Source organism: Aricia agestis, chromosome 14 (genome assembly GCF_905147365.1).
Source record: "Aricia agestis chromosome 14, ilAriAges1.1, whole genome shotgun sequence".
NCBI classification, from domain to species: Eukaryota; Metazoa; Arthropoda; class Insecta; order Lepidoptera; family Lycaenidae; genus Aricia; species Aricia agestis.
Genome location: NC_056419.1, coordinates 2,055,495 through 2,067,516, shown reverse-complemented (window position 1 = coordinate 2,067,516; position 12,022 = coordinate 2,055,495). Strand labels below are relative to the sequence as shown.

At 39.3% G+C, this 12,022-nt stretch overlaps 2 protein-coding genes across 2 annotated transcripts in view; one reads left to right on the top strand and one right to left on the bottom strand.

Annotated features, from left to right (window-relative positions):
- LOC121733525 (sine oculis-binding protein homolog) overlaps positions 1 to 9,139 on the top strand; it is a 39,985-nt gene extending 30,846 nt beyond the window's left edge. The window contains exons 3-4 of the mRNA XM_042123795.1: positions 5,738 to 5,919; positions 7,749 to 9,139. Coding sequence (XP_041979729.1) covers positions 5,738 to 5,919; positions 7,749 to 8,975 — 1,409 coding nt within the window. The 3' untranslated portion in view covers positions 8,976 to 9,139. The remainder of the gene's footprint in view (positions 1 to 5,737; positions 5,920 to 7,748) is intronic.
- A 767-nt stretch (positions 9,140 to 9,906) lies between these two features.
- Positions 9,907 to 11,856, bottom strand: LOC121733526 (guanine nucleotide-binding protein subunit beta-like protein 1). Its single transcript, XM_042123796.1, has 2 exons — positions 11,585 to 11,856; positions 9,907 to 11,343 (listed from the first exon to the last, which is right to left on the bottom strand). Exons 1-2 carry the CDS (start codon positions 11,732 to 11,734, stop codon positions 10,528 to 10,530), a joined length of 966 nt encoding a protein of 321 aa, XP_041979730.1. The 5' UTR covers positions 11,735 to 11,856; the 3' UTR covers positions 9,907 to 10,527.
- Between the last annotated feature and the right edge of the window lie 166 nt (positions 11,857 to 12,022).

Sequence of the window (12,022 nt, the reverse complement as noted above, 5' to 3'; positions counted from 1 at the left end):
AAGTTTTTTCACTACTATAGTTGAGGGTTAAGAAAATGGTATGGTTATTAATCGGCTTATATAAATCTTTTTAGATTAGCTTGCATGACCCCTAATATTTCCCCTATTTATTCCTAGAACAATTTTTGTATAGCACCTTGGTTCTTAGAACAAAAAAATGCAGGTCTTTTTTCTGAGAAACACGCACCGTGTACCGAACGCACCCGTACGGATTGTAGGAAAAATAACGAGTGGGGTCGGAAAGATACTTATCTACCCGTTGTAGATAAAGTTATATAAAGCACAAATCATAATTGAAAGGTAAAAAATAATTTACTAGGCTTTTGCTTCATTTTCTCTACAATCTACGTCCATGACTTTATGAGACGTCCATGACTTTATGAGACGTCGACACTCGACATACATAGTCGGATATTCATTTTTATCATTCCATTACCTATGTCACCATCAGAATTCAGAGTAGACAGAATTATTACCTATAGTCAAAGTCCTAAACTCAGGCGCGGTCGGAGTTTTGGAGGGGGTCACTCACTAGCACTCACTAGAACAGCGATAAATTTCTAGTGTTATAGTGAACACTAGAAATTTATCGCTGTTATAGGATAACTAAAAATTTCCTTTTATTATCTGGCAAGATTTTGAGATTTTTCAATGTAAATAATAAGTACGTACCTTAAATTGGGGCATTATGAATGGCTGCGTTTTTTGACTTGATATGACAAGCCTATTTGAATTACGTAGAAAATAAATAAGAAAATTCAATAAAATGAAGAAATGGAAAATATGAAACTATAGCTCCCACACCGGTTTCGGTGACGGTGGCCGGTTTCATTGAAACCAGGCCAGCTACGCAGGAGTAATTTTATAGTGCCCAAGTGTGTGCGCAGTACACAAGAGCACTCTCTATTCCTTTACTCTAATAACCCAGTGGGACGGAAGACCGACACGACCGGCGAGAGATCAGGCGCAGGACCGACTTTTTACATGCCCATCCGACGCATGGATCATCTTACTTGTCAGAAAATCAGGTGATCAGCCTGCATTGTCCTAACCAAACTTGGAAATAACATGTTTCCAACGCGGGAATCGAACCCACGACCTCCGAGTCAAGAGCCGCGCTCTATACCACTAGACCACGGAGGCGTTACAGGCGTTTTTTTTTTTTATGAAACTATGATGATTATGAAAGATGTCCTCCTTTTCTCTTTAACCCTCTCATCCCTCTGTATACGTATCACGTATGAATTAACCTCAAATTTTGGATATGAGCTTTTTGTCGATGTATTATTAAACAATATTAATATTATAATTTCCACAAAAAGGGCGTTTTCATCGATATACAAACGTTATTTAACCTGACACCGTGCGCGCGGTTTAGTGTTCCTAATGAACGCGTAAAATTATCTAACCACCAAAATCAGTTTCCCCCGTTACGTTTGTTGGAGCCCCCCTTAAATATTTAATTTATTTTGTTTTTAGTATTTGTTGTTGTAGCGGCAACAGATATACACAATTTGTGAAAATTTCAGAAATCTAGCTACTTATAGCCGATCTTGAGATACAGCCTGGAGACAGACAGACGGACAGACAGATGGACAGACAGACATTGAAGTCTTAGTAATAGGGTCCCGTTTTTAGGATTCCGTAGTCAACAAGGAACCCTTATAGTTTCGGTCTGTCCGTCCGTCTGTCTGTCCGTCTGTCCGCGGTTTTGCTCAGAGACTATAGGACCTACAAAGCTGTAATTTGGCATGAATACACATAATATTAATGATGCCGACAAAATGGTAAATGAAAACTTAAAACATGAAGAAATGTATTCGGTGAAGTATAAGGGAACTTTTCGTTCAAATTCCTTTGAACGTAACTGAAATTGACATTTCCAGAAACAACCGTTTAGCTGGTAGAAGGGGGGGACACTGGACTCTAACGATTTTTTCCACTTTAAAACTTAATATTTCACAAACGGATCCCTAAATCGGAAAATGATCTATGAATACTTATAATATTTTTAAAAAACCTATCCAACGACACCCCACACGATGGGGGTGGACGCGAAAAAAAATATTCATCCCCGCTTGATGTGTAGGGAAGGTACCATAAAAAAAATATTTTTTTAAGATTTTATGTACCATTTTGTCGGCATCATTAATATATGTACCTACCGTAATGTGTAATTATGCCAAATTACAGCTTTGTAGGTCCTATTATAGTCTCTGAGCAAAACCGCGGACAGACAGACAGACGGACAGGCGGACGGACCGACCGAAACTATAAGGCCCGTAAGGGCCCGTACTTAGAATAAGTATTTTTGGTCAGTACTCAAGATGCATCTCGGTCTCAAGACACGGTTCAGGCTCTGTGATTGGTTGGCTGTCAGGACCAATCACAGAGCCGAACCGCGTCTTGAGACCGGGTCGCATTAAGATGCGACCTACTGACTGTAGGTACTGACCAAAAATACGGGTCTATGACTACGGAACCCTAATATATGGTGCAAGCTTCTTAAAAGGCCCATTCACAGCAGGACTGCCGTGCAGTCCTGCCGTGAATGGGCCTTTTAGGAATGCCTTCAAGTCGGTTGTCCTATTGTATTTGTCAAGTATGATGGAGACGAAGATACGTGTCGTAGTGTGGACAGTGGTCGCAGCCCGCAGGGTGCAAGCTTTGGGAGCCTGCGCCTTACAATATTTTGCCTTTGTCCTAGACCAGGGTTTCTCAAAGTGGGGTAAGCGAACCCCTAGGGGTTCGCCATTCGACGGCAGGGGGTTCGCGACAAGATTTACGTAATGGTGGCAACAGGAGTCATTGTTAGATAATAATTATGTCCCTTAATGAAACTCTTCAAGCTGATTTCAAAAGGATGTCTTTGATAGATTTTTGGGCAGCTGGACAGGCAGAGTATTTCGAACTCTCACCCAAAGCGGTTAATTACCCTTGCTAAAGGGGAGGGGGGGGGGGTGTAGGTGCTAGAAGGTTCTTACCAGAGTATTAAAATGGCTGTTAGAAGCAGGTCCAGTTTTTTTAAAAATAGATACTAAAAATTGAAATGCTTCCGCATCTCAATATTAAAAAGTCGGCAGATTGAAGACATTGACCGGTCACCGGGGTTTATGGGACTCCCAAGATGTGGCATAGTCTATCCACTAATAACTAAAACCTCATGATGCTCCATTAATCCCCGCTTATGGCAAAGTAACGAAAACGATAAACCACATCAACTCCACCAGACCTGACCAGACTGCTCTGACAGCCTACTGCACCTACAAAAATGTACAAAAATAAATTGTTGCTGTCCACAAAAAGAAAAAAATATTCTAATTTATAGGGAATTCATAATGACGAATTCTCAAATTACTCTGTAATCGTTAGTCGGTTATTAATAAGATAACAATATTGTTATTTGTTTTATTTGATGAAGATCGAGTTACATCGACCGAATAAAAATAATATTTTCAGTTTACCGTTTTGCCAATTTATTTCAATTGTCCATTAGCGTTAGTGCGTGTTGCTTTTAACATTTTTAGAATGTTTCCACCTAAAATCTAGATTGCTAATGAACATTGGCATGTCGCCTCGCGCAACTGAAATTCGTCAAATACATACTTTATGCCGCGCTGCGCCTCGACTCGTCTCGTCGCGTTTTGAGGTCTGAGTTGACCCTTATACCTATGTATTTTTTTAGTTTGTACTTTGTAAAGATAGTTATCTAAACCAGTCACAAAAGTATGCCCGCAGCACAATAATTTGACTAACACATAAAAGACAAATACGCCTTCGCATTTTTTTCTTCGGTTTAAAATCTACTAGCTCGCATACCTTTGTGAATGACCTACCTATTTCTTCTGGAATTTGACCTACGACTGTGGGACATAATTCACACGATGCTGATGTTGGCTAGCAGTATTTTAATATTCCTAAATAGCCAATTAAAGCGTAACGGATACCACCGGTGTTCGGTTTCATAATTTATTTTGACACGCTGAAACTGATGGCATTCAAAATGGATAAAAATATTTGTCAGCGGGGGCTCGCTATTACAAGTTTACAAGATGGTTTTTACTTTAGTCTTTACCGTATTTCAATAAATAGGTATTACATATACCATGTACCACTACATAATTATTACATACCACTTGTAACTAGGTACAACTAGTTATAGGTATTTAGTTAGATAAGATAACTACTAAGATGCTCAAAATTCGCTTTACCTACGCGCTAAGTCGCGCCCGTCGCACCAAGGACGCGCATCTTTTTCGCATGGTTGCATAAAAGCAGTCTACACGTGCCTCAGCGAACATCCCTGACGCGCTGCAGCGCCAAGGCAGACCCAACAACACCCTGAACGCGTTGTTGAATTGGACACGAAGAGCGCTATATGATTTCTGGGTGTAATTGGCCCACAGACTACCCGTATACTCGTAGGAGGTGCAATAAGCCCTGAATAAGGTCACTTTGACATTAAGTGAGCCACGCGCAAACCGACGAGCGAGCATGTTTGCCCTCACCGATAGCGCTCTCCGTTCCCTCTCAATATCACAGTCATCCTTAAGGTCAGGTGTCAAGTAGTGTCCCAAGTATTTAAATTTATAAACCCTTTCTAGGAGGCTTTTGTTAATATAGACAGATGGGACACTGGGTGGACACCTGCCCCCTATTCCAAAAACCATGACCTGGCTCTTTTTTACATTATACATATCAGGCCATGAGAATTTGCATACGACTCACAGATGGATATCAGCTGTCTTATGCCACATACAGAAGCGCTAAGTAGCACCATGTCGTCTGCGTAGCTGATGTTATTACTTATTTACGCAGACCCCGTCTATATGACAGCCGACCCTGGTGCCACTGAGCTCACGTATCAAATCATTGACGTAGATGTTGAACAGGGTTGGTGACGTCAGCCCCCCTGTCTCATACCACATTCGAGACCATAATCGCGCGACAAAACGCCCTGCCATCGCACACTATTGACTTGATTGTGATACCAATATTTTAAGATGTTTATAAGTTCTGTTGGTAGACCATACTTATGGAGCTTTTGCCATAAGATATTATAACAAACGAGGTCAAAAGCTCGGGAAAGGTCAAGGAAACAAGCGATGACAGGAGTTCCTCTCTTTACATAATAAGAGACAGTGCTTTTAAGGAACAGTACAGCGCTTTCAGTCGATAGACCCGGTTTAAAACCAAATTGGTTATCGTGTTGCTCCACAAACGCGTTAAACTGCGCATTCAAAACACTATCAAATATTTTGGAGATGACAGTCGCTAACGAAATGGGCCTGTAATTATTTTTATCACTAATGTCACCAGTTTTACATTTAACTACAGGTACCACTGTCGTTCTCATCATGTCACTCGGCATATAGCTATGACTCAGACAAAAATTAAATAATAAATATAGAACTCGTGGTAAGTGTGGGCCAGCAAACTGCAAGTGCTCGATACTGAGACCGTCATGATTGCAGGTGATTTGCAGGTAAAATTCCGTGTAGTGCACAAACGCCCTCAGTCATTTCCCGTTCTCAAATTATCTGCATACCTGCCAAATTTTATCAAAAATAGGCCCAGCGATTTAAGACAGACAGACCAACACGTTTTCAAGGATAAGGCAATATTTAAGTCACTCATACTAATTCACGGCCAGTAAGAAAGTTTGATAGCCGCTGCGTAATTTTGCATTACCGTACTTTTCTCTTCAAATCTTCAACGAGCACCATTTCTCTTCCAGCGGAGGAGTGTTCGTGGTGCAACAAGTGTATCACATCAGAGAGTGGAGCGCTGCAGCAGGCCGGCGCCACCTTCTGCTCAGAGCTATGCTTCAGCCAGTCCAGGAGAGCCAACTTCAAGCGCGCCAAGACCTGCGACTGGTGCCGGCATGTCAGACATACGGTCGCCTATGTGGATTTCCAGGTGAATAATTTGTTGAGAGACCGTGTGCACACACAAGCAAAGAAATTTATTGAATACTAGCGGCCCGCCCCGGCTTCGCACGGGTGGACATTGATTTTTAAATATATTTTTTTCAATCTTTATTTCTTAGTCAATCTTTATGTTAAGCAGAACATAAAAATGGTTTACACTATTTAGCCTGTAACTACTATATTATAATTATTATACACATTTTTATTGTATTTTTTTTTTATATTTTACGTGTTATGTTTGATTATTTATTCAAAAATAATAGTCATTCAAAACGTAATGAATTAATGAAGCACTATAATATTATCAAATCAATGAAGTGGCACCCGGCTGTCGCATTTAAACTATTATATTATAAATCTATTGTGTCTGCGATTCCCATGATCGAGGGAATAATAATTAATATTTACGTGGACTCTCCGGGCGAGCACACCCGCGCGGCGCGCCTTGACGACGCCCAATTCGCAACGTGCAGCAGAAATCGTAATATTTTAATTTCGCCATAACATTAAAACCAAACGTCCAATTTTAATCATTCAAAGACCAAATATTATCTACATTAACTGTACTTAGTAATGAAATAATTTATTTTGATAAGAATTAATGCCATGAGTAAAATAAAGGCATTTAAATGTAGTCCAAAAATATATCAAGATTTTTTAATAAAAAAATGGTTATTGTGCCTCACTCAACATAGATAGGTATAGTGTGTCGCCGACTTTTTTGTAGATATTTAAAAGATCTACAATTACTTAGAACATTTTATGGTTCTATCTTTTATAGTTTAGGCAGCGTACGCGAAAAAAGCAACATTTCTGGTTGATTTTTTACACCTTGCGTCCGAAAATCCCAAATATCTTACGGAACCCTATTTTTTTCCAAAATAAAATGTAGCCTATGTTCAGCAGAATTAATGTAGGATTCCAATGGTAAAAGAATCTTTCAAATCGGTCCAGTAGTTTCGGAGCCTATTCAAGACAAACAAACAATCAAATCTTTCCTCTTTATAATAGTAGTGTAGATAATATGAGTACACACAAGAAAAGTTTTGGAAATAGGAATGGGTAGAAACCGGAGAAATAGCGCTTGCATTGTTTTGTAACCAAGGAGGACCCATAATTATTATTATGCTAGGTTACTTGGTTCATCAGGTTCCCCAAAGCATAAGAAGTAAAGTTATGGGGGTTTAAAAGACAACAAATAGCTTGGGACCATTGAAAAATTTCTAAGTTACATGAATAACGAGGTCAAAAGTAAATCTAATAAATTGTTTAGAGGATACACCAGGGGCGAGAGAAATTGAAAATAGGTATTTGAAAATGTATTGCTGTCTCACCAATCTCAAGTCTCCCACCGCAGAGCGCGATAGAGACAACACGACAAAAGTTCTAATAAAAGAACAGAAAATCTTCGATTCGTTGTCCGCTGATTCCTTCTCCAAAACCTAACCGATTTAAGTACTTTTTTCATTAAGAATTAAAGGAAGGCTTGAGCTGTGTTCCTATGTTTTATTTTTTTTTGTATATTTTAGCCAGTTTTGTTTTCTGGGTGTTTGAACACAGAGAAAAATCTGGCCATTTTTTTTGGGTTTTTGGACGTTCTTATCTTTTTTAATAATAAAATTATGAAAAAAAAAAGGAAAACATAGGGACATGCTAATAGTGGCCATAGATATTCAGGAAAAAAGTCATAAGTTACCGGCATTATCCAGGGAGGAAACAGGGGACAACGTTTGTATGGAAAAACGGCGGTGTGGAATCCTCTTAACTGTAAATTGTAATACACTCGTCACTTATAGACCCTTAACTTTCTTTTTCCAGGACGGCGCTACACAGCTTCAGTTCTGCTCGGACAAATGTCTGAACCAGTACAAGATGCACATATTCTGCCGGGAGACGCAAGCTCACCTCGATCTCAACCCCCATCTGGTGAGCGCCTCCTCATCGTCCAATCTCATCACACCGGAGCTATGGCTGAAGAACTGCAAGAGCCGGTCAGCCACACCCAACTCAGAAAGATCCTCCTCACCTAACCCGGAGAAAAATAGCAACGACACAACGGAGACTTCGAACCATTCGAGACAGTCGCCTCTACCGTTGATAACAGTCACACCAGCGGCCAAATTAATGAACAAGAGCAAGGAGAAACCAGCGCAGAAGTCGCCCGAAGCGAAGAAAGAGGCAAAGACTCACAAAATCAACCTCCGAAAACGGAGAGTCTCGAGATGCTCAGCGACAGTCACTTCGCAGACGATCCGACAGTCCACGCCGAAAGCGCAGGACATGAGGATGCGGAGTCCCTCGATAGACGGATCCTCGCCCGTTTCCTCGGTCACCATATCCAACAGTACCTTACATTCGCCGCCTAATACGATCAACCCACCGATACCCCCGCAATTCCCCAACCCGATGTTCGGGATGCCTCCTCCATTTTTGGAGCCACATTTGAACGACCACAGACCACCGATGTTTCCGCCTAGATTGCCGTTCATGCCGCATCTGCCGGGAATGATGCAGGAGAGGCCGCGGATAAACCCTCCCTTGAACTTCCAGGGTCCGTTGGGGCAGCCTCCACCGGTGACAGTGCTGGTTCCATACCCCGTCATACTGCCGGTCCCGCTACCTATCCCGATACCGATCCCGATGTCGGCGTTCCTCCAAGCGCATTGTGTGAGCAAAGTGAAAACCGAGAAGACCGATTTGAACGACGACTCGGAGGGCCCGCTCGATTTCACCATGAACAGTGAAAAGAATAAGGAAACTCAGAGTGCAGTTCCAAATGCAGAGGCGAGTAAAGATGATCCTAAAAATGAAGAAGCCATGAAGCGGATATCCGAGGAGAGAAGTACCGAAGCCGTTGAGAACAACCTGGAGCAGACGCTACCCAAATTCAAAATAACTAGACTAGGAAACAAAATGGCGAAAATCGTTACGAAGACCAGAGATTCAGAATCTTCCAGACCTTTACGAAAAAGACGGAGACTCGTGGAAGTGGCGAGCGAAGACGACCCCCTTATCCCAAAAAATAGAAAAATTGTACAAGTCTAAATTAAAATAATAATAATAAGTATAATAATCATCAAAACATATCATAGAAGTTTTTAAGAAATATTTCGGACTTCTCTGAGAATGCTAGTCTTAGTTGTAAGTTATGATTTATTGAATCTATGTTATATTCTGTTAATAGGCACTGTAAATGTGATACTACTGTAGCAATTTTAAATATTATTATTTCAAAATATAATATTATACTATTACTGAACCTTTTTATTTTTATTAAGTACAACTTACAAATGAAAATCAACATTCCTACAGTTACAGTTCAGAAGAATTATCAAAAATGTTGAGAGGGTTTGTCGACTACAAACCCTCTCAACTCTACTCCACAGTATTATTCCTGTTATTATTGAATTAGTATTAGGGATAGTTAGTATGGAAAACAACATCACTTTAAAAGTAAGTGAGCCAAAATATTAAATACTCATACAAACTGATTTCCTGACTGTTAGTGTTTATAAAGCCTTGCCTGTGGATGGAAAATAACCAAAAATATCAATCTATTGCACTGAGGTAGTAAGTAGTACATAGTACATACTATGTCAGTGATCTATTGTAATTGAAATTTGTGTCACATGAACCATCTGAAAAAATAAAGAGTGAGTCCCAGAGTATAAATAATAAATAATACCTAATGACTAATGTTACAGGCATTGTATTTCAAAAACGTATTTCACAGTAATAAAGATCTTAATATTTTACCGCATAATGAGAAGGATAAAATTAACATCTTCATAATAATACATACATTAACAAATTGTATAATTACTTACTTATATTGAAATGGTTTCTTAGTCCTGAAACATATTATTATCATAGGAGTTATAGTATTTTTTTTAGCTATCATGATAATATCTATCATGATATTTTTTGCCCTGCAAGTAATTTTTTTTTTGAAAGGTAATAAAGACAAAAAAATTGATAAATTTCATTCTGTTTATTGTTTGAAACATGGTTTATATAATTTGTGGAAATTGTATAACATTTCTCTCTTATCCTCTAAGAGCTTGGCCACATTCAAAGAATTTTGTACTACAAATTCATACTGGACTTGCTTAAACCATGAGACAAGTCACAAAATTGTTACTGTATCATGAATGTCAGATTTCGTAAGTTTGTGATTTGTATCATGATTTGGACCATAGATTATATTAATAAAGCAAAAAGATTCAGCTGCTAGTCAAGTGGTTTTCTGAAAGTAGGATTGTGTAGTTTAAACAAAAACAATCTCTCAACGTACATAAATATCAGAATAAAAAATAGCTACAGTTCCTAAAATCATTATTATTCAAAGTTCATACTCATTTAAGGTGTTAAATTTGCACCTAGTTTTTATAAAGGTGGTCATTCCAACAATAATTGAGTTATACATTGTGAAGGGCAAAACTTTGGTAAAGAAAATTGAGATCAACAGAATACTACCCCTTATGAAAAATTATTGCTTAGAATATTTAGTACTGGCTCATATTTTAAGTGTTCAGAAGTGCAAACCTAATAACTTACACTGAGTGGTATTCTGATGGTAGTTGGTTAGTTTTGCTGCTTAGTTTTTATTGTTGTACAGGTCCCATAGGGTTATAGCACCGTCGAGACCTCCTGCCGCCATTATGTTGGCGTTCCAGAATGTCACTTTTTGTGGAGAATAAGCGACATCCTGTATAGCTTGCCTGTGCTCAGTCAATACTACCAATGGTCTCAGAGAGAACCACGAGAAGATTCGAATATGGCCGTCCCAGCCACCAGTAGTAAATACTTTGCCATCCGATCTAGAATTTATCTTATTTATTCCTGCGTTCTTTATAGTGACATCCGTTTTATGGGCCAAGCTTAAGTCTTTCTTACTTATACTAAATACTTGTATCACATCAGAAGCGTTCCCGAGCACTCCCCATTGCTTTTCAAAGTGAAAGTCGACAGACATAGGGCATTCCTTGGTTTGCAATTTACTAATGCAGTGACTAGTGTTGAGATCCCACAGCATGAGCCAGCCACTCTCGTAGCCCACTAGCAGGGAAGGCTTGTCCGGAAACTCAAGAAATTTCATGCACATCGGATCTCCGAGTTTAACTGTTCCATTCTCAGGTTCCAAACACCCTACTAGTTCCGCCGAAAAGTTGTATATATTAATCTTGGATTCTTTGTCAGGTACATAAAGTGTTTCGAGTTTTGTGTTGGCTTCAAAACGACAAAAACCGGGATAATCAGTCTCAATCACGAATGCTTCTTTGTACCCGGTGTTTGTAAGAGTGAAGATCTTGTATATTCCTCCTTTCTCTTGGGTAATCATTTCGTTGGTTGTGTGGATGAGGTGAAGAATGGGAGCTTGACCAACTTTTATTTTTTGCTGCACTCTATTAGTCTGAAAAAGAAATTACAACTTGTCACAGATGTCTCGTTCTAGTAATGAGTAGGCGGCGGTTGTTTAGGCTTTTTATTTATGTTATTAGCGCTAGCAAATTAGACGGATGTTTTTTTAGGTCATAGACCAAGTGGTAAACAAAGAAATTGCGCATTATGTAAACTTAGATGAAACACGAATAAATGCCCGTGGACGCGTTTATATGCAAAGTATTTCGTATCCTTGAAACTTGTGTGCTCACCTGAAGGTTGTATGCATAAACGTAACCATTTTTTGAGCCGGCTAGTAACCTCTCGAGCCCACCGGGTAGAAAACTAAATGCCAAGGAGTAAACCGGCGAATTGTCGACATTTCGGATCGTATAAACTGGGTCGGGAGGTAGCAATGCCATGCTGGTCAAGCTCTAACCGAAATATGACTGTTGGAATACAAAAATAAAACAATAATCAAAATTAACTAAGCCATCAGAAACTGAACCAACTACGCACAACACAAAACTGACAAAAATCAAAATAACAAGAAAACGTAAACACTACGTCATCTAAATTAGAATGCGTTCAGTTTTAGCTTAAATATATTTCGCCGCTTGTTCAGTTTGAAATATAGCTGACAGGATTGCAAATTACGTTATTCATTCGAAAATAGTAAAATGTGTAAAATAGGATTGATAATTGAAAAT